The sequence below is a fragment of the Camelina sativa genome, chromosome 17 (genome assembly GCF_000633955.1).
Source record: "Camelina sativa cultivar DH55 chromosome 17, Cs, whole genome shotgun sequence".
Taxonomy (NCBI): domain Eukaryota; kingdom Viridiplantae; phylum Streptophyta; class Magnoliopsida; order Brassicales; family Brassicaceae; genus Camelina; species Camelina sativa.
In genome coordinates, this window is record NC_025701.1 from 19791554 (window position 1) to 19814495 (window position 22942).

General features: G+C 32.7%; 5 protein-coding genes across 9 annotated transcripts; 4 read left to right on the top strand and 1 right to left on the bottom strand.

Annotated features, from left to right (window-relative positions):
• LOC104757687 (patatin-like phospholipase domain-containing protein 4) lies at positions 14–2350 on the bottom strand. Its single transcript, XM_010480443.1, has 7 exons — positions 1577–2350; positions 1327–1470; positions 1112–1184; positions 914–1019; positions 727–823; positions 425–520; positions 14–332 (listed from the first exon to the last, which is right to left on the bottom strand). Exons 1-7 carry the CDS (start codon positions 2021–2023, stop codon positions 177–179), a joined length of 1119 nt encoding a protein of 372 aa, XP_010478745.1. The 5' UTR covers positions 2024–2350; the 3' UTR covers positions 14–176.
• LOC104757688 (protein BEARSKIN1) lies at positions 5640–7123 on the top strand. The gene is made up of 3 exons (XM_010480444.1): positions 5640–5940; positions 6037–6305; positions 6395–7123. The coding sequence occupies exons 1-3, from the start codon at positions 5778–5780 to the stop codon at positions 6881–6883; spliced, it is 921 nt and encodes a 306-aa protein (XP_010478746.1). The 5' UTR covers positions 5640–5777; the 3' UTR covers positions 6884–7123.
• LOC104757689 (uncharacterized protein ycf45) lies at positions 7528–9571 on the top strand. The gene is made up of 9 exons (XM_010480447.2): positions 7528–7709; positions 7793–7855; positions 7951–8028; positions 8137–8357; positions 8441–8513; positions 8595–8879; positions 8987–9130; positions 9239–9289; positions 9372–9571. Exons 1-9 carry the CDS (start codon positions 7569–7571, stop codon positions 9441–9443), a joined length of 1128 nt encoding a protein of 375 aa, XP_010478749.1. The 5' UTR covers positions 7528–7568; the 3' UTR covers positions 9444–9571.
• On the top strand, positions 11423–15773 carry LOC104757690 (cystathionine gamma-synthase 1, chloroplastic-like). Of its 3 annotated transcripts, none has more exons than XM_010480450.2 (12): positions 11423–11638; positions 11998–12086; positions 13189–13292; positions 13428–13501; positions 13590–13758; positions 13843–13902; positions 13982–14185; positions 14272–14358; positions 14526–14633; positions 15039–15195; positions 15278–15393; positions 15478–15773. In XM_010480450.2, the coding sequence occupies exons 2-12, from the start codon at positions 12020–12022 to the stop codon at positions 15508–15510; spliced, it is 1179 nt and encodes a 392-aa protein (XP_010478752.1). In that variant the 5' UTR covers positions 11423–11638; positions 11998–12019; the 3' UTR covers positions 15511–15773. The 3 variants fall into 3 exon arrangements, with proteins under 3 accessions (XP_010478752.1, XP_010478750.1, XP_010478751.1); XM_010480448.2 differs by having other exon boundaries at positions 15100–15195; XM_010480449.2 differs by having other exon boundaries at positions 12002–12086; positions 15100–15195.
• On the top strand, positions 17292–20068 carry LOC104757691 (4-substituted benzoates-glutamate ligase GH3.12-like). 3 transcript variants are annotated; one of them, XM_010480451.2, is made up of 5 exons: positions 17292–17409; positions 17475–17768; positions 17849–17950; positions 18516–19168; positions 19270–20068. In XM_010480451.2, exons 2-5 carry the CDS (start codon positions 17500–17502, stop codon positions 19827–19829), a joined length of 1584 nt encoding a protein of 527 aa, XP_010478753.1. In that variant the 5' UTR covers positions 17292–17409; positions 17475–17499; the 3' UTR covers positions 19830–20068. The 3 variants fall into 3 exon arrangements, with proteins under 3 accessions (XP_010478753.1, XP_019094232.1, XP_019094233.1); XM_019238687.1 differs by lacking the exon at positions 19270–20068 and having other exon boundaries at positions 18516–18970; positions 19081–19170; XM_019238688.1 differs by lacking the exon at positions 19270–20068 and having other exon boundaries at positions 18516–18757; positions 18858–18970.

Genomic DNA, 22942 nt, shown 5'->3' on the forward strand with positions numbered 1-22942 from the left:
TTTTTTTATGAACTCCATCTGAAAGTGATGTACCATACGCTTTGTTTGATCTAAGAACTACAACTTTTCGTGACTTTTAAAACCAGCTAGCTTCTGGAGTCTATCAGAATCTATTGTAGCGCAAATAAATTTGACTAATTACGGTTACTATTATATAGTATTGAGTTCGTGTGTTCTTAAGTAGCAGTAATCTCTTGAGCTGTGGGAGTATCGTCATAGACCAGTTCCTCAACTGGATTCATCTCAGCCCACGTAGCTGCATCTGCATATCCCAGCTCAAACAATTTTTCTAACACCTCATCCTCTGCTGGCTCCAGTGCCCAATTCAATAGCTAAGTATCAGGAAAACCAAGATTAACACACTTACTCTCAAAAGAGAAAGATAATAATCTCATTAGAGATTTAGAAGAAAGTGAGCACTTACTTGTCTAGCTGTTGCCCTGTTTAAAGGGTTGCAATCTGGGCAGATCTCAATACCCTTTAGTTTGAAATTACTCGCGGAAAAAGCACAAACTCGAACCTGTGAAAGATTGATGCAGAAAGTTCAATAAGCTCTATGGAACATCTACAGAAGTCAAATGGATTGAACATATAAAAGGGCTTCCAATATTTGGAAAAGGCCACACACATTATTTAGCAGCTCAAAGATACGCAATGAACAGCTGACAAGCAGGCGCCTAAGAAAGAGAAAATGAGAACAAAACAACACAACAATCATGTACATACTGTTTTAGCAGCAGCTGTTGGTGGCATAAACAATGTCAAGCCTCCATCAACACAAACTCGATTACGGAACATCGTTGCAGGTCTGGGTGCAAGATATCTGCATTCGTTTTTAATTCTGGTTGTTAAAGTTTTTGTTCTCCAGAAAAAAATCTCAAAGTTTCAAAAGCAAAAAAGAGTGATATTTTACCCTGGAATAAAAGAAGATGTGAAAATTGCATTTATGAGGTCGCTCTTGGAGTCGAACTGATCCACTAGTAAACCTCTAGGTCTCCAAAACACCTGTGTGATGGCAACTACAATACAGTCGAATGATAAACAACGTCAGACCCGAAGACAAGTCAGGCATGAAAAATACAAATTGAAAGAATGAAAAGTTGTTCCTCACCTCGAATTCTCCCGTTGGACCTAATGTGAATATCATCTGGCAGTAACCTCTCCATTGAGTCTCTAAGGACAGCCTAAAACCATAGGAACTTGTATGACAATATATTCTAAAGCAAGGTAGATGATTTGATTGATATACAAAAGAGCAGCAACACCTAGGGAACTTATACAACTCCATGGCTCTAAACATATGTACTGAGAAAGAAGGCTCATTACCCCAAGACGGAACGCAGTGCCATTGCGTCGACAATCATCAGCAAGCTCCTTAGTAGCGTCAAGAGCTTCTCGCATAGAGGCTCCTGAAGTTATAACAGCACAGACTATAGCACCAGCAGAAGATCCTGCTAAAGGAGTAGTTTCCTAAATCAAACACACAACAAAACAAAAATCAAGTTCTTTCCTCAAATCATAATGGTTTATAGTAATAAAACACAATCAATTCATGAGAAGAATAAAAATGAAGCACCTTGATGTAACCCTTTTCAATTAACAACTGAGCAACGCCAAGATGATAAGGAAACAAAAGACCAGCAGCAGAGAAACTAAAACCAGGACTTGTAATGACTCTCCTCTCTTTCTCCGCTTCTACATCCTTAATCCTTTGTTCCCATATCACCGCTGGCTCAATCTCATCCTCAATCACACTACCTATTCTATCTCCATCATCAACCGTCGGCGTCTTCTGCTTAGAAGACTTCAATAGTCTCGACGCAATTCCGATGAAAAGCTCACCGGTGGCAACAGCGAATGATCTCTTCTTCTCGGAATCTGTGGAAAAGTTTTGATTTTGGGGAGACCCATTAGAAGAGGAAGAACAGCATGATAACCTAAAGGCGAAAGTTCTCGAAGAAAGGTTGAAGCTTTTTCTTGCACGGAGAGAGATGAATGGAGCGGAACGGAGAGACATCGCCATGGAATTAATGGGGGGGGTTAAGCTTTGATTTTTGGAATTTTTTACGAAAAAAGTTAGGGATTTTGAATCAATCACACGATCATCGCAGCACACAAAACACTCATGAGGGATGTGACTCTGTTTGGTTTCGTGGCGAAATTAGTTTGGTGAAGTTGGAGAGGAAACACACTTAAACGATATACAACAAAAAGAAAACTTTGTAGGTCTCCCCAAGGAAGCAACGTTTGGCGAAAGACTCTGTTCAATCCAACTCTGTAATCTAGTTTCTCTGTTTTAGGAGAAAATCTAGGAAGGGCTGATTTAGGAAGGTCAAAAGAGTAAAAGCATGATTCTGTTTCTGTTTCTGTTTCAACCATACCAAAAGTGTAATTAAAGTACCAAAATTAGTCATGCCGGTCCTATCGTATCGACCAACTACTTTTTATGGATCCAACAAGAAATGTTGGCTTTAAAAGTTCAATTATCTGACAGGATTTTGGACGGCATCACGAACGAATGAAGTAATAGTCGAGCCTCCATGTAAGAGTGGAATATGAGATTGACGACGCTTAGGCAAGCTGCACCGACCTCGTTGCAACAAATGATATGTATAGTTGGTATTAATGTGTCGGCCAACTTTGCAAGAAGGGAGCAAATCCATCAAGTTGGTTTGACATTGGCAACGAAATAATACTGGTTGGATTTCGGTGGGAAAAAACAACATGTTGCTTCTTTTAGGACCATAAGACTATGGCCATCGGTGGTTACTCACACCAATACTCTTAGTAAAATAATAATAAAAAGAAGAGAGAGAAGGAAAAATAAGGAGAATCGATTCTTGCCATAATACTTTGAGAAACGGTTCTTTAAAGAAATGAGACAGGTGTCCTTTTTTGAGTGGAACATATACTAAAAAATAAATAAATAAAGAAAATCTATAATAAAAATAATTTTTTTTTAGTTTTTAGAGAAACATTAATCGTTGCTCGACTAAAGATGTATTGGCATGTCCAATATATTAAAGTATATATATGATATATTGTTATAGGGTTGCTACGTTCAAGGATATGAGATGCCAATCATGTATAAATGTATAATAGCACTTAATTTCTCCTTTTATTGTAGCTCCACCGTAATAAAGTCTATCTTGTGGGTTAGCAAAAGCTAGTTGACAATAGTCACGTTAGCTGCCAATAACAGTGTCATATTCGATTAGATCATGAAGTGCTCTCTCCATGGATAAGTGTGAGCTTTTAGTGAAGGCGTCATAGGTTTTCAAAGTTGTTTTGGCTTTAACCATCTTGGCCTTTGTGAGAAGATCGATGGTCGTGTTGCATGAGGTAAAGTCCTCCGGTGGAATATGTGACTTCGATGCTAAGAAAAGGTTGATATCGCCTAAATCTTTGACTAAGAAATGTTATGCAAGACAAGTGAAAAATTGTTAAGCAATTTTGTCACTCTTTCTAGTCAAAATTGTTAAGCAATTTGACTAAATCTTTGACTTCGATGCTTTTTTTTAATCTTATGTATTTTTTAAAATTCTTATTTGGGTTAATTTTTTTTTCTTATAGAATTTTAGTTCATAAAAAGTAATAATATACATGATAATAAATTTAAGACATTATTCGTGAACTAAAATGAATAAAGACAAGATGTGTCGGACAAAGTTTGAACAAATATGAGTTCGTGACTTGTAAAATCAAGTACTCTTTCACTAGTATGGTTTTCGTCAACATTATTGACAAACTCGGCTGGTAGATATCTTGCAAGACATTATATAGTAATATGGACTGCTTATCCTCTGCATTATGCGTTTGAAAATTGAAATATATAACCACCACTTCTTATACTATTCAACAATTAACTTTTATTGTTTAATAAGTTATTTAGAAGTTGATAAAGAAAAAAGTAAATAAATCCTACTATATTAATTGGGAAGTACAAATATAAAACTAACCTTAAAATGGGTAAAAAATTACATTCAATTGCCATTAGAAAATTTTAATTAAGCTTAATTAATTAATTAAATAAATATAATTAATTTTTTTTTAAAAACACTCACAGATAAAATATAAAAAAATCTAGAAAAATATATTTTCTCTCTCTAATAAATTATGGACGAAATTACTAAATATTTTTAAAAAAAAATAAATAAACCAATCAGAATTTTAAAAACTAAGATTTTATATCCAAATATACAATATAATTTGTTTTTAATAACTAAATTTCGAAAATTTTGTTAAAATTTCAAAATATGATTCTCCTATCATCTTTATTTTATTTTATTTACAAATTGTTTGGAATTTTTATATAATATTTATGATTAATAAAGTACATAATTTTTTCTGCATTTGTTGTGATTTGAATTTTTAAAAAACGAAAATATATTAATTAATCTATGAAAAATGTATGTTTTAATTTCTACATTGGCGGGATGGTAAAACTAAATTTATATAGATGATATTAATAATTTTTATTTGCTCACAATTATAATATTAAAATTACTACTTTATATTTCACAAAATAATGAATCAAATACAAGAAACAAACAATATAAAACTGTAATATAAGTTAATAAAAAAATAAACTAATAGATTTACAGAACAATTAAAAATAAATATTATCTCAAAAAAAATATTTTTAAAAATATGTAACAATAAATTTTATTATTATATTAGAAAATTTTTAAAAAATGTTGACCCGTGCTTAAAGCATGGGATATCTCCTAGTAATAAGTTATTTATAATTAAAAAACTTTTGTATGTACATTGACATTTTATTACTGTATTATACATATCGTCTATGTATTAATTTCTATTTATCTGTTAAAACATTACATGAACCTAAATCAATTGCACAAGTCAAAATTTCATAGAGTATTTTTTTAATTAACTTATGTATATTTCTCAATATGAAATTTGAAAATTATAATTTGATTGAGTACTTTTTATCATCAAAAATATTTAAAACTTTAAATACTTTACCATCAAACATATTACTATCATCAAAATTATGAAAATTTGAATATGTTTAACCACTAAAACCAACATATTTATTATTTCCACAGACTAATTATAATACATAATAAATATATTTAATTGGCCCCATTGTCCACTGCATGCCATATCCCAAGTTCCTCCATGCATGGTTTTTTTAATTCATCTATCGAATAATACTATAGCCATCTTAATTAGATTCATATTAAATGCTAACCAAATTTCACACATATACACACACAAAATGGACCGTATAATCAGAATTGGAGTTCCCCATATGGAAAATTTTTTTTCTACTTTGACGTCAACCTTTGCTTACGGAACAATCAAATTTAACACGGATTCGTTATTAATAACATAACATAATGATAATGATAATTATATATTTCCAAATTCACCGGGATCATTCGTTTTATAAAATGAATAAACAAGTAGCTAGGGTCAACGTTCACGCAAGTGTAATACGGCTTAAATGCTATGGAAGAGTCTTGCTTTTCAGTTTTCACGATAGCTTTTTGAAGCTTCTCCGGCGGCGTTGTCACCGGCCGTCAACTTCTTCATCATCATACTATTAACTCTTTTGATTATTTAATTTTGTGATAATAGAGTTGACGATTACGTGTGTGTAATCTCTCTTTTAGGATTTTCTCTAACTCTATAAATATAAACCAAGATCAAGAAGAGTGCTTAATAATCAAAAGGAAGATCACTGTATAATCAAGATCTCTAGTTATATAGCTTTGTACTCAAACAAACATTGATCATTACAAAACCGGAAAATGAGTTCGTCTAACGGAGGAGTACCACCCGGTTTTCGGTTTCATCCAACGGACGAAGAACTTCTTCATTACTACTTGAAGAAGAAGATTTCTTATGAAAAGTTCGATATGGAAGTCATCAAGGAGGTTGACTTGAACAAGATTGAGCCATGGGATTTACAAGGTACGTTCACTGATTAATAAACATACCATTAGGATTTAACTTTCTAATTACTATACATGAACATTGTTTTTGCTGTTGTTGTTGTTGTGTGTGTAGATAGATGCAGAATAGGATCAACGCCGCAAAACGAGTGGTATTTCTTCAGCCACAAGGATAGGAAATATCCGACAGGTTCAAGGACGAACCGTGCGACCCACTCAGGTTTCTGGAAGGCCACGGGACGTGACAAGTGCATAAGAAACTGTTACAAGAAGATAGGTATGAGGAAGACTCTTGTATTCTACAAAGGAAGAGCTCCTCATGGCCAAAAGACTGATTGGATCATGCATGAGTACCGTATTGAAGACACTGACGATGACCCTAGTGTATGTATATATCTATCTTTTATTGATTACATAATCGTGAAAGCTGGTCCATTTTTTTTTATTAAATGAGAAAATCTATAAATATGCAGGAAGATGGATGGGTTATTTGTAGAGTGTTCAAGAAAAAGAATCTGTTCAAAGTAGGGAATGATGTTAGCTCAAGCATCAACAACAATAGGCTTGAGGCACGTAGCTTCATCCGTAGAGAAAGCTCTTACCAAGGAATCTCAATGTTTGAGCTTAACAAGCCTGAAGAAATTGGTCTTCATCAATATCCTCAACCACCAATGTTTCAGCCTCATCAGAAGCCTCTTTCAATTGGATATGACTACTCTTTGGCTCTTCTTCCAAGGGAAAGCGAGTACCAGCAAGCGTGTGAGCCAGCAGGGGTTGAAGTCGGCACATGCAAAACAGTTGGTGAATGGGGGATGGTGAATTGTCACATGGGGAATCATGACCAGGACTCGTCTAGAGCTATGAGGTTTGAAGATGAAGGCAACAACAATTCGTCTACGGTCCAGCCACCTTCGAATCTGCTTTCATTGCGCGGTGAAAATGGATTTCTCGGGTTATTTTAAATAGATGCTAATTATGTTATATATATTTTCTATATATGTTTTCTTCTTAGAATACATATGTATCCATTTATTTCATTTTGTGACTAGGATGCAAATTGCTTCATTGATAAAGATAATAAGAATCGTATGTTTCAAGTTCAACTAGTTGATATTGTTCTGTTATGTATAAGAATCCAAAAGGGATATGTGTTATAACTACTTACTACCCAAAACAAAACAATTTTTTTTCTATAAGATGAGGATGAGCATAAAGGTTGTTGATAAATTCCATATTTACCGCTTTATTTAGGTTTTTTATATCCATTTTATCATGTTTCATTGGTATTTTCATTTTGTTTTGTTGCATCTAGTGTAAAAGTGAGTCTTAAATGTAAAAACACTATAGAACTCTCAAAAGACACAAAAAAAACACAAGACACACACAAACACTATTGAACTCTTAAAATGTTTAAAAAAAAGAAAAAAAAAAAAAAGACTCTGTTCTACACTAAATGCAACAAAACACAATTAAAATACCAATAAACATGATAAAAAGGATACTATAAACCTAGATAAAGCAATAATATAGTGTATCAAAGGCCCAAAGATATAGAGGCCCAAAGACCCAAAGGCCCATCCGTTTAATAATTTGGTGGTGGTATTGAGGAGAATCTTCCTTATCCGCTCGGTGGAGCAGTGAAAAAAGATGGCCGGAGTGTGCGGCGTAGCATGTCGCTTTTTCCCTCCAATTCGCCGGCGTTTTCCGGTTTCCTCCACCGTCTCATCCCTCGCTCTTCCAGATTCCTCCGCTATGATCGTCGACGACAATCTCGGCGCATTTCTCAAGGTCTTATTTACTATAAAAATCAGTCTCTGTTTCGTCTTTGCTCTTATTACAGTTTGATCTGAACAACACTTGCGTCTTTGTAGATCCTTCCAAGAGATCTTCGTCATCGTCTCCTGAACGATTCTCGAAGAAACCAACTTGTAGAGGTTATTGTTTTAAACTCTTGGTTTGGTGAAGAACAATTTTTAAAAGCTTAAAAAAAAAAAAAAATGGAATGAGAGATTTTGAAAATCTTGGTTAGGTGATTATGGATTTGGGAAGACCACCTGAAGCACGTTATCTCGGTGAACCTGGAGGTCAGTATCTTAGGAACATAGAGGTAAAACTAATTAGGGATGAATGATGTTGTGTGTTTTAGTGGGAATTGGAGTTATGTTGCTGTCTTCTGAATTTTGGATACTTTGTATGTATGGAAACACTAGCTTAGGTATCCATGGAAGAGTTAGAGGATGCTCAAGAGCTGGTAGGTGAATTTGGTGCTGATAATAGAGCTGGAATAGAGGGTACATTGCACAGGATATCAGCTATTCGTAATAGGAAAGGATTCATTGTCGGTTTAACTTGTCGGGTTGGGAGAGCTGTGAGTGGTCACATTGATATGCTCTATGATCTCCTTCACTATGCCAAAAGTATCTTGTTCGTTGGACGGTAACTGGTTTTACACACTATTCTTATGCTTCATTTTGTTTCCTTGGTGATTATTTGATTGTGTTAAATCGAATTAAATATAGGCCTGGTGTTGGTAAGACCACTGTTTTGCGAGAGATTGCTCGTGTCTTGTCTGATGAATTCCAGAAGCGAGTGGTGGGTATTGCTTATCCTTGAAGTTTTCTTAGCGTGAAGGTTTTGCCTTTTTAAGTGATTAAGTATGCGTTTTTTTTTTAGGTGATAATTGATACCAGCAATGAAATAGGAGGAGATGGAGATATTCCACACTCAGCTATTGGAGGTTCGCGTAGGATGCAAGTACCTAAGCCATCTTTGCAGCATAAAGTTATGATTGAGGCAGTAGAGAACCATATGCCTCAAGTGATCATTGTTGATGAGATCGGCACAGAAGCTGAAGCGCTTGCCTGTCGCTCCATTGCTGAAAGGGGAGTGATGCTTATTGGTACTGCTCATGGAGAGCAGCTCCAGAACATCATAAAGAACCCCACACTTTCAGATTTGGTAATATTTTTTTTTGTTCACTGCTTGTCTGGGTGTTGTGTTATTGCTTGCTTCTAGTTTTTAGAAAGCTTTTCTCATGGTCTTTACTTTCTCTTTGTTGGTTGTAGATTGGAGGTATTGAGACTGTCACTCTTGGAGATGAAGAAGCAAGGGCGAGAAGGAGTCAGAAGAGTATTCTTGAGAGGAAAGCTCCACCGACTTTTTATTTCTTGATAGAGATGAGGGAACGAGATTATTGGATTGCACATCAAGTAAGCCTCTGTTTCACAACTCAATCTGTTATTGCCTTTGCTCTGCACTCATTCAATATCAAAGATCATATGTATTAACAAAACTTGACATCTTTCACTCTCGTCCAGACTGAAAAGAGCGTTGATATGTTGCTTCGCGGAAGGAATCCCATGGTTGAGGTATATATAGTTGTACTCAAAAATGATTTGATCAATTGAGCACAACAGATACTGATTCGACTTCTGTAACTTATGGTTTTAGGTGAGGAGAAGGGATGATGAGTACAAGGTGGTAATAGAAAGATGGAAGGCATATGACGGGCAAGGCATCTGAGATTTCTTCATCGTTGTTAGACTTGGGCATCTTTCTTATGAACACAAATGTTGTTTGCAAAAGATTACAAACCATATGTATAAAATAATTATAAGAACACAAATGCATCCATCTCATTACATCGATCACGGACGTAATCTCATTCGCATTCAAATACTCATTTGTATCGATGCCCAAGTGTACAAGCCAACGTCTAGTGGCACTGCTCATCACATGTCCACATTTCATCTGTTACACAAGCAAGATTCAATCTTCATCTCATTCAACTTTAAGCACACGCTAGGTAATATAAAATAATTATTAAATATTTTTACTGTAATTTTTATCTACAAAATCAATTATATTTATCAGTAACTGAAAAATCTAAAATTTGATTGTGTAGTATATATCTGAAAAAAATCTGTATAATAATTATAATTTAACCCGTGTAAATTATTATAATATCAATCTTATATTATTATATCATATGAACAAAGAGTTCTTAAAATTCATTTTAAAGATTTTATGAAAATATAATTAAAGGATGTAATTAAGTTAGAAAGAAAATATAAAAATTTAATTTTGGGAAAAATACAAAAGTAAATAAATGTAAATATTATTAAATACTGATGACAAAAAAAGGAAATAGTGTACAGAGCTCTGTAATGCTGACACCTCAGCTTTTTTGCCAAAATGTTCCTCTATTAATATATAGAGGATAATTATAATTTAACCCGTGTAAATTATTATAATATCAATCTTATATTATTATATCATATGAACAAAGAGTTCTTAAAATTCATTTTAAAGATTTTATGAAAATATAATTAAAGGATGTAATTAAGTTAGAAAGAAAATATAAAAATTTAATTTTGGGAAAAATACAAAAGTAAATAAATGTAAATATTATTAAATGCTGATGACAAAAAAAGGAAATAGTGTACAGAGCTCTGTAATGCTGACACCTCAGCTTTTTTGCCAAAATGTTCCTCTATTAATATATAGAGGATAATTATAATTTAACCCGTGTAAATTATTATAATATCAATCTTATATTATTATATCATATGAATAAAGAGTTCTTAAAATTCATTTTAAAGATTTTATGAAAATATAATTAAAGGATGTAATTAAGTTAGAAAAAAAATATAAAAATTTAATTTTGGGAAAAATACAAAAGTAAATAAATGTAAATATTATTAAATGCTGATGACAGAAAAAGGAAATGGTGTATAGAGCTCTGTAATGCTGACATCTCAGTTTTTTTGCCAAAATGTTTCTCTATTAATATATAGAGGATGATATAATGATATATCACAATTTAATAGACTTATTCATCAATTCAATTCGCACAACATATATCAAGTCAAGTTCTGGTCAATACAGCAGTCTGATCAGCATTAAACGACCCAAACATGTCTCATACGTGCACACACATTAGAACGAGAATTTACCAGAAAATCTGAGACGATGAGGACACAGAAATGTCTTGTGAATATTTAGAAGAAAAAAAAGAAACTCCCAAGTAATAGTATTCCAGAGTTTGAGTTTAGTGATTCAAGTAACGTTGGGATTAACACTAGACTTTCTCTTATTTTCCAGAGGTTTCGATTCACATTATGAATCCCTTTTATAAATGCATCCATCTCATTTATTCATGACTTTTATTGGTCAGTAGGCTTAATTGAATTTAAAGGATCCGATTTGTGATAATGATGGCATCTGATTTAGTAAATTTCTAAGGTTATTGAATTGTAAATCGAATTAGGCATATAATTAATCAAGATTAAGAGTTAAGCAGCTAGTCATGTGTTCAATTCCTATAGGTTGCATGGCCATAAGGGAGAGTCATTAAGCTGTATGGACGCTCTGTCAAAGTTAGTGATGTATCAAGTGAGAGAAATCAGTTGTGTTGTCTTCTGGGTGACTGGGTGGACATGTGTCCCATGAACATAACACAAGTCTCAGTCTCAGTGTTTTCTTGTGAATGATGAACTGAATTTGTAGTATACCATTGCCAAAGCTAAAAATGTCAGATTCCGTGCTTGCCCTTCCATGTATCACGTAAAAACAATTAAGATTGAACCATAAAAGCTAAAGATATCTCTCAATTCTCAACCAAAGTGAGTGTTTTTTTCTTGGTCTTGGTTAGCTTCGTCTTCTTCTTAGGAATCCATAGAGGCCAATATATCATTCTGAGCTTTCCTAGATCAAACGTAAGTCTTCTTTTGATTCACACTTTGATCTCGAATGAGTCAAATGATGTTTTCAGGTCGTGCTTTGGCTGGATATTAAAAACGTTTTTCAAAGCTTTCTCTTAACACATTCCGTACCTTGCATGCATGCTATATATTCTTAGCTTTAAAAAGTGAATTTCAATTTGATCAAAAAGAAGTAAATGAGTTGTTTTAAATTCTTTTTTTTTTCCTTTTCGTGATCTTTATAAGCTTTTGATTTTTTTGTGTTGCATGATGTCTATAGGATGTTATTCCAGGTTTCAAATTTAGTCAAAATTAATTTTGTTATGTTTAACCCAAATTATTCAATAAAATCTTAATTGGTTTGTATCTGAAAGAAAGAGGGAACTAGCTCATCCGATGGGGGAGATGAACAATTTGAAACCCTCATTTTTGAGCTCCGATGGGAGTTTGGCTGTTCATGCTGGTACGTTACCTACGTTCATATTGTCGACCCTTTCTGATTTTTTTTTTCTTTTTCTTGTCGCCTCTTAATTACTAGAAATTTGTTATATGTTTGGACAAAATATATGATATCTTTTTATATATATAAATATATTTTTTTTGTTAAAGATTTCTTTTTATATATTAAAATGTACAATTTTCTTATAAGGGAGCCGCGGGAATGCATGCATACCTCATAGGGTGGGAAAAAAATCGTAATCCGAAAAACCGAACCAAACCAAACCGAAATAAATGGTATGGTTTGGTTATGGTTTAGTCTAAAAATCTATTTGGTTGTCATATTTATTAACCAATGGTTTAGGTTTGGTTTGGTTAAAAACCGTAAAATCGAATGGTTTTTTTGGTTTTTAATAAAAATTTGGAATACCTATATATAAATGTATATGTAGTTTATATTATATTTAATAATGTCTTTAAGTATATAGTTTTTTGAATTATTTTTTTAAGATTTTACTTTTTAAATTATTTGGAAGCTTTGAGTTTCCAAAATTAGATTTAGATTATATTTTTTTAACTTATGTATCTTATTGACTGATATATTATTTCTTTTTTTTGTTTATTTTATCCAATAAACATAATTTTTTTTTGTAAAATATAGAATAACCTAATAAAATCATAATCATACTGAAACTAAACCGAAACCAAACCGAACCAAGATACATATGGTTTTTATATGGTTTCATTTTTATAAAATAAAAAAAACCGTAAAAAAAAAACCAAACTTTAACCAAACCGAAATATATGTGGTTTCTATATGGTTTCAATTTTATAAAACCAAAAAGCCGTAAACCAAAAAAACTAAACCGAAAACCGAACGCCCACCCCTGGCCCCACTGCCACAAATAATCATGTACAGTATACTAGTATATGCTTTTGGTTTTTAGCACCTATCCTTAGAGCGCATGTACAATGTAACTAAATATACTTCTACCGATCGACCACTAATCCACTATCTTTGAAAATGGACGTAATTAGAAAAATGTAACTAAACAACGTTCACCGCCTAGCAAGCGCCTAAAGCGGAGAATCGAAAATAATGGATTTTGTTGTGGGTTTATAATTAGGTGAAAGATTATGTCGTGAAATAAATACGACTTCGATCACGACCCCTGTAGTAAACACAACGACATACTTCTTCAAGAACACTTCCGAGCTGGTTGACTTCAAGGTCCGTCTATATATATATATATATGCTTCTAGGGTTAAATATCGGGGAAAAAGAACTTTAAATAGTGTGTGTGTTGCTGACTACTAAGTTAATCAACTATTTTTACAAAAAATAGACTTATTTTCAATTTTGCAGGAGCAACGGATTGTATGTCACGAGTATACTCGTTATGGAAGCCCAACAACTATGGTACTTGAAGAAAAGATTAGGTCTCGCACTCTCTTGATGTCTTTGATTACTGTCCCACAATTGATTTTTGTTCTTAATTAGTTGTCCATTTTATGTTTTCTTGATTAGTGCACTTGAAGGTGCTGAATCAACTTTGGTAGTGGCATCGGGAATGTGTGCAATTAGTGTTATGCTTTTGGCATTGGTTCCTACAAATGGTCATATTGTGACAACTACAGATTGTTACAAGGAGACAAGGATGATCATGGAGACTTTTCTTCCCAAATTGGGAATTACCGTAAGAAATTAAAACATATAATATCGATCACTTTAGTTTTGTTTTGTTTCGACTCATTGTTATGTGTGTGTTTATGTCATCCAGGTGACTTTCATTGACTCTGCTGATACTGCAAAGCTCGAAGCTGTAGTGAATGAACATAATGTATTATAACTTACAATAAGTCTAGCATACTTTAAAAGTTGGAAAGCATATATTATACGAATTGTGGGTTGTTCTACAGGTTTCTATGTTCTTTACTGAGTCCCCAACAAACCCATTTCTTCGATGTGTGGACATTAAGTTAGTGTCAGAAATCTGTCACAAAAGAGGAACTCTTGTTTGTATAGACGGTACCATTGCAACACCTTTGAATCAAAAGGCACTTGCTCTTGGTGCTGATCTTATTCTCCAGTCTGGTACTAAGTACATTGGAGGCCACAATGATGTGTGTAACTTAGAACGCAGAACCTTAATAGTGTTTAGGAAACTGGTTACCATAAATTGATTATTTGTTCCGTGTGTTTTTATCAGGTTCTTGCTGGATGCATATCTGGCTCAACGAAGTTGATTTCTAAGATTCGCATTTTGCATCAACTTTTGGGAGGCACGCTTAATCCTGTAAAAATGCTTGATCCCCCTTTAATGCTTTCACTTCATACATCGGTTGAAATTTCAATTTGTTTCAGTTTGGCGTTTGGGACAATTTTGTTTCTTTGTTGATATATAGTATTAGTCCTATTCATCAATATTCAACCTTTTGACAACTGTGTCTTTGCGAGAAACAGAATGCCGCATATTTACTCATCCGAAGCATGAAGACGATGCATCTTCGCGTAAAACAACATAATTCAAATGCTTTGAGGATGGCCCAAGTGTTAGAAGCACATCCCAAGGTACATTATATCTTTCACCAAGGTACTATATAATATATTTATTTTGGTTGCACCCATTATTAAAATATGGTATGTGAAAATGATAAAATTAATAAATCTATATATTTTATGATTAAGAACTCATAATCAGTTCTTAATTCCTGTCCATGAGAAAAAAATTTTGGAATGAGGTTTCTTGCCAAGCAAGTTGAGAAATGAAAAACAAACTAAAAGAGGAAACTACAGTACTATAAGATGTTATACTGAATCGATTTTGAGGTGTCTTTGCAGATGATCAAGACTCCAGTATTTACACAAAAACACACTCTTATATGAACCATACTGTGGAACTTAACACATACATATAAAATTGAACGAGAAATTCATCATAACCTTTGCTCCATACTTTATCTTCCATTTTCTTAGATAGCCTTTTCAAGTGGATCATCATATCTCCTCAAAAATGGATTCACTGTAATCGTGTTAGGTAAGTCGCGTTTACTACCCGGGCCTTCCGAGTCATCCCGAACATCTCATAGCCAAGCGACAAATGACTGGTTTTGGGGGTCTGGTCACATTCGAGGTCAAAACTAATCACATTCATTACCTTTAATGAAATCTTCTTAATCTTAAAATGTGTGTTTTCCTTTTATATATGCAAATAGGTTGCTGGAGATCTCAAGAAGACAATCAAGTTCATCGATTCTCTGAAGATCCCATACATTGCAACATCTTTTGGTGGATGCGAGAGCTTCGTGGACCAACCTGCCACAAGGAACTGGTATATAATTTCCCACTAAAACATTGATAGTTTAATTTGTTTATTTCTTGTTACACATACAAATGTTTTGGGGGTTTGATTTAGGGATGTACCACGAGAAGAAAGGCTCAAATATGAACTCAACGACAACTTAGTTCGTTTCAGTTTTGGTATTGAAGACTTTGATGACATCAAGGCTGACGTTCTTCAAGCTTTAGATACCATCTAAATAAATGCTGATGTTTTGTAAACGAAGCTGTTTCCAAAACATTCACAAACACGTGTACCATTTGTTTTATTTCTATTTCAACAAAGTTTTTAATAATTTCAAATGAAAATGTTTTTTTTTTTTTAACTTTTTTTTTAAAGTGTGTGTTCCTATATATTGATCAATTTATGCATCGCTTCATCTTAAAAAAAATGTTCCTATCTCGATTCCACCAGATCTCAATTCTAAATACCTGAGTTGGTCTCAGCCTCCATGTATGAAAGCTTAGGTTCTCTGACCTGAAAGAAAAAATAGTCAGAAGGATTGAGGGATAATTTACAAAGACAATTTTCTCTTGAGTTAGACATGTACAGCAGGTAAATCTGTAATTTTGGACTTCCGCATATTACCTCCTATATCACCACTGGTTGATTAATACTCTCTCCGTATTTTTATAGTTTGATGTTAAAGGTTTCTAGATAAACGGATTAAGAAATCAACATTTTTTTGTTTACCTTTTCTAATAATAATAACATTATTTATAAAAATACTTTTTTTTTTGCAATACCACATAGTTTCGTGGAATATCTATGCATGTTTTACGTACCAACTAGAATTTCACTCTCGGGGATAATTTTTTTCTATATAATCATAGTTGAATCAATTTGACATGCCTAATATTGTATTATCAATAGTGTTACTAAAATAATAAAATAATGATTTATTTTTGTTGTTTTATATTAAGTAAGATTTTTATCAACTAATTTATGTAAAATGATTCAAAATTTTTTTTAAAAAAGAAACAAAGCTAATTAGAGAGTCACTAAGTTACTTGCCGACATCACTATGATTTGTTTGCAGTTGACTCTTCTCTTGGTTGGTTGTTTCGTTGTGGTTGATAATTTCTTCGTTCCATCATCGTGCTCTTCTGAGTTCGGTTTTATCGAAAGGTTAGGCTGCGCTCTTTGTCCTTGCTTTGCAGATCTGTTGAGATCTGACTGCTTTTTGTAATGCTTCTACACAGATGATTCTGGACGCTGTTCTCGTCATCATCGCATTCGGAAGCGTTTCGAGTCTTTGCTTGCCGGGTTATGAAGTCTTTGGTTCAGTTTCTAGAGATTGGTTCTCTTCATGATACGAGGTGATCGTTCTTAGCTTGGGATTGGCCGTGGGCCTCCTTGGTAGTTCTCATCCAAGTGTTTGGTGAGAAGAGTTTTCTTGCATTTTAAGACTAGTGTATTGTATAAGGGGTTTGCCTTGTTGCCTATTTCTTTATTTTAAGGGTTCATCCTCTTTTTTGGATTTAATTGCTCTGCTTTGTAATGTTTTAATATAGTATGTTTTATGACTCCAGAAACTTCTGTTTATTCGCCGGCTTAGTTTTCTTTTTTTGGACTTTAGATTCTAGAAATATCCTTGTTTTCCGCTGGTTAAGTTGTAATTCAGTATGTATCCTTCCAAATTTTATAATATCAGTTGACAAAAAAAAAAAAAAAGCTAGTCATGGGTTCAATTCTATAGGTTGCATTGCCATCAGGGAGATTCAAAGCTAATCTGGACATTTTGTCCAAGTGAGTGATGTGTCAAGTGAGAGAGATATGTGTTGTCTCACGGACGGACATGCGTCCATTATGTCAGCAAAACCATCCATGTTTCGGACATGCACCATTCTTTATGTCGTCCCACTGCCTCCTTTATTATAGCAATATAATCCATTATTTCACTTCAACGCTTATTTATCTCTCTCAGTTCTCAACCAAAATTTAGTGTCTTTGGTTTTGTTAGCTTTCGTCTACCTCTTCTAGAGTCCATAGAGTCGAAAAATAAAGGTATCACATATAATTACCTAGCTACTAAACAAATCATATATATAAATAAACCTTTTAATTTTCAGGCGATCACAGAGATCAAACCAAAATATGAGTCCAAATTTTGATTGCATGGATCTAGAGGCATTAACATCGAACGCGAAGCAAATACAAGACGATGTATTGAAGCAGATACTCACACTTAATGCCAACACTGAATATCTCCAACGTTACCTCCATGGAAGTTCTGATAAAGAGCTTTTCAAAAAGAACGTGCCAGTAATTACCTACGAAGATGTTAGGCCTTATATCGAACGTGTTGCCAACGGAGAACCTTCAAATATCATTTCAGGCAACTCCATCACTGGATTTTTTCTAAGGTAATGTCTATTTTTGATTACGTGTCGTTGAAGCTATTATACATTTTTCCTTTAATGGTTGTGGTTTGTGGATCATGTAGTTCCGGAACATCAGGAGGGAAACATAAGACATTCCCTATGAACAGCATCTTCTTTGAGAACCTATTGCTATACAAAGCGCTTTCGTCCCCCTTTGTATCGAAGTAAGTAATTCTCAATATTTTTTCTTTTTTTCGTTCTCAATTCTGCTACATAAATTTATCCTTTTTTGACGTCGCTAATGATCCTTAATTAAACAAATCATAAATTATTCTGTACTTGGGTAAACTGTACATCGAAATCATAAATGTCTCGAGACTTTGGAAATGAGAGCTTAATCGCTACTAAAGACGTTTACACTACTTAGCTAAAACCGAGTTTATAGTTGGTGGGATTCGATCTCATGGCTTAGAGACTCACAAAATAATATACTCCAATCGTGTGTCATTTTAAGGTTTATACTTTTGTTTCATCAATAGTGTCACTTTGTATTTCCAACATAAATTTTGCAAACAAAATATCTATTATAATCCTACATTTTTACATTTTTTAAATGTGTGAAATTAAAATTGTAGAATGACGCTCTTTATGATATAAAAGTACATATATCCATGGCTTAGACATTCACAAAAAAAGAATGTGCACCCGCCACACACTGCCACTAGCTAGATCATGTCCATCCCATATCATATATTATATATGTAACAATTCCATCACCATTTCTTGTAGGTATATGGATGGGGCCAAGAAAGAAAAGGAGATGATGTTTGGTTTCACTAGACCATTATCCAAAACTCCTTCTGGTCTGCCAGTTTCTGGAGGGGTTTCGAGTTTTTTACAGAGCGATTATTTCAAGAACCAACCATCAGAGCTGTATTCAAGCCCCATTGATGTTACATTATGCCCAGACAACAGACAGAGTATGTATTGTCATCTTCTCTGTGGACTCGTCCAGAGAAACGAAATAACAAGTATGAGTGCTTACTTTGTTTCTATCTTGGTTCGTGCGATTAATTTTCTTGAAACTCACTGGAGAGAGCTGTGTAGTAATATACGATATGGTCATGTTAGCGAGTGGATTACAGACCAAAAATGCAGGAACTCTGTGACTATCATCCTTGGAGGGCCTAATCCTGAATTAGCAAATTTTATTGAGTACGAATGCAACCAAAAATCATGGGAAGGTATAATCCGCCGGCTTTGGCCCAAAGTCAAATATATCGATTGCGTTGTTACAGGATCGATGACTCAGTGCGATTGTCTACCCAATATTTCTTATTTTGAGTTCAAACAGATTGACGAGGAAAACAAGGATGACATTGTTGATCTAGTGAACGTTAAGCTTGGTTGCTACTATGAGCTACTAGTCACAAATTATTTTGGTAAGTTATTTAAATGTGTTTTTACTCTTAAGAAAAGAAAAAAAATTATAAATCTAGACTCAAGTCATAAGAGTTAATTTTGTTACTTTTTGTTTTGCTAGGTTTACACAGGTATAACATTGGAGATATTTTACAAGTGACTGGGTTCTATAATAGCACACCTCAATTTCGATTCATACGTAGAAAAGAAACGGTTCTAAGCATTCAGACTGAGATAACAACTGAGGAACATATTTTAAAGGCGTTGTATCATGCGACGCTCGTTCTTGAATCTTCAAATTTGATGTTGATGGGTAACACATGCTGTGAAGATATTTCTACGAATCCAGGTCACTATGTTTTTTACTGGGAACTCAACAACAAAAACATCGATGGTGTTGAACTTGATAACAAAGTATTGGTGAAATGTTGTTGTGTGATGGAGGAATCATTAAGTCCTCTTTATAAAACATTTAGGAGTAAAGATGGATCAATCGGAGCTCTAGAGATAAGAGTGGTGCAACAAGGAACGTTCGATTCCCTCATGGACTTTTTCGTTTCAAAAGGTTCGTCGATATCACAATACAAGACTCCTTTATGCATAAAATCTTCTGAGGCTTTAACTGTTTTTGAAGACAAGGTTCTTGGTCGTTTCTTTAGCGATAAATGCCCTCCTCTTTGATCATATCATATATGATCTGTTTGGAAGATGATGATGCTATCTTATGTGCGCGTCTAAAAAGTGTGGTTGATGTATTTATTATCTTACTGTATAAACAAAAGTGTGGTTGATGATGCATTTGTCTTAATTATAGATGTGGTTCTGTGTGTACTATGTATGTGTGTATATGATTTAGTGAAGAAACTATCTTCAACTATATAAATTCATTTTATGATTAAATAAAGTGAATTTAAGTTTTTTTTTTGTGTGTGTGTGTGTGTGTATGGTATAGGAAGATATTTCAGTTCAGTTAGCTTGACATTTGGAGTTTTTTTTTTTTTTAATAGGTTTTTTATATATAATAATTATGTAGTCATGTAAAATATATATTAAATACGTTGTTTACTATCTCTAGCAAAACAACCCTACTACCTGTGGTATATTACATAAAATCTCATTATATTTTTATACAAAATATACCAATAAAATCTTAAAATATACTAATAAAATCTTATTATATAAAGTATAGCTTCAAAAGTTACTAACTCACCAGATTGTGACACGTGTCAACTTTAAAAGTTACTAACTCACTAGATTATGGCAAGTGTCAATTTTAAAAGTTACTAACTTATAAGATTGTGACAAGTGTCAATTTTATACAAATTTCTAATTTTCAAAGAAAAAAAATCTTTAGAAAATTTTTAAGGTTTTTGAATCAATTTTGGTCCTTTGTTTTTATGGATAGGTTGATGGTGGATTTGTGCTACCAGATAAAGTCTCTCTGCATCTTACAGACATAGAGGATAAGATTCAGAGTACAACAAAGACAAAATAGAATGTGAGTGCATCGATTTGACATTTTTTTCTTCTTCTTTTTTTCTAACATTTGCCTTGATGTCTGTTTGAGATTTGCAATTTTAATTGCTGTTGTGTTGTTTCAAAAAACAATGTTTTCAAAAATAAGATACCCAACATTACAACCTACCATTGGAGGAGAAAATTTTAATTAAGAGATCATGGGTCCTTATATTCAAAACAAAACACAATTAATTCATAAAATAACCAAACAGTGTTTAACAACCCCTAAATAAAAGACCACCGATAATCTTGCTCTTAGTATTATTTCAATCAAAGAAAAAACAAAAATATAAACAAAAAAAAAAGAAATGAAAAAAATACAACACAATAAATTCAAAATATAAATAAAATGTTCTAAATTATATGTTGCTGAAAACTTCTTGGCAGACAATATTTTGTAGAACATTATTGTACTAGTGTTTTGTGTCTCTTTTAAGAATCTAAAGTCCTATAGTTGTAGTGATTCTGGAGAGGACTACGTATAATTGTCAGTGAGAAAAGACTGAACTTGGCAAATATAAACCAACCTTTTAAAAAGCTTTGACCTTGGCTTTTATTGATAGTCATTACATAGCAAACTCGTACAGGAAATTGACGTTTTTTTAGTTGCGCAGCCACAAATTTTTCTATAAATAGCAAGGAAAATTCTTCATCAACATCATATTCTACCTCTCACATAAATTTTTAAATTTAGTAATATTAATTTTTATTTAACTAAAATATATATTTTTCTCTCTTTTATGTGACTTTTGTAGGTTTTGAAACAAATAAGTAGAGTTCAAATTTTGGAGCATCTATACTAATAAAAAGTAGGAGCTATAAGCTTCTAAGGCTGTCCACCTAGGATTTAAAACAACCAATAGTGATAAGACATGTCACTAATTAACATTTTCTAAAATCTCCAGAATTTTATATATTAAGAAATATTTTAAACAACCTATCATGATTTGACATGTCATTCATTAACTTTTTTTAAATTTTCAGAATTTTTTAGAAATTTTCTTTAAAAAAATTTATGGAAATCAAAGAACTATACACAATATCCCACATCGGCTATAAATTTTTTAGACAATGGTTCAGAACCAGTATAAATAAGATTAATATGCTTCCAACAACAAATAAGCAGGAAATCTTGATTTATCAGGCTTCCAAGTTTAAAAGTTTTATTTGGTTTGATCTGGTTTTTATTTGATCAAATTAAAACTTTAAAAAGTTTCAAAAAAATATTATAAGATTTAAAAATTTAAAAAGATTAAATATTATAAATATTGAAACTCTTAAAAGTTCTTAGCTTTTTAAAAAGTTTTTAAATATTATAAGTTTTAAATTTTAAAAGTTTAAAATATTATAAATATTGAAACTTTTTAAAAGGTTCAAATTTTATATTTCGAAACCTTTAAAAAGTTTGAAATATTATAAATATTGATGTAAAACATAAATTATCTTATTTATCTACATTTGTGCTTTTTATTTCTTATGAGCTGTAAAACATATTTTTGTGTATGATTTTATAGATGAGTTGATATTCTTTCATTAATTTTTTTATTTTTGGGTCTAAGGAAGAAGGTTTGACATCGCAAGACCTTAATTTGATGTTTGAGTCAAATTTTGAGGTTTAAAGAAGAAAGATGGACGACAAACACACATGTTTTATTAGCTATACATAGGCATGACCAGGGTTACGGTTGTCATGGTTACGGTTTATTAACCATCGCTTATGGTTAGAAATTTTTAAACCTTAACCAGAACCGTTTAATAAACGGTTAAACAGTTACGTTTAAATACGGTTACGGTTCAAGCGGTTACTGTTATATAAGGTTACGATTATCTGATAATATGATATGGTTGATATTATTTGATGATATAATATAATTGATATTATTTATTTATAACTAATATGTTCTTATAGTGTACTCATATTTCTATATATCATATGATTCATATTAAATAAATAATTATTAGTATGTTTTATTATGTTTTTAAAATATTATAAACTAAAGTAAAGATTTTGGTTTGAGAAGTTTCTAAACGTGTGGATCTAAAACCAAATAAGTATATTGATAAAATTATCAATAATTGGATGCATGTGTTGACTATGATGGTCTTCATGAATTTCACAAATTTTATGGGAAAATAAATGATTTTGTTCTTGGAGTTTGATGGGTTAACAAGTTGTGTGGTAGTCTAAAAGGTTTTTCAGTGGAAGAATGTGAAGAAGTTGACGAGGAAGAAGAAGAAAAAGAGTATAACGAAGAACCAAATGGTAAAAGTAACGA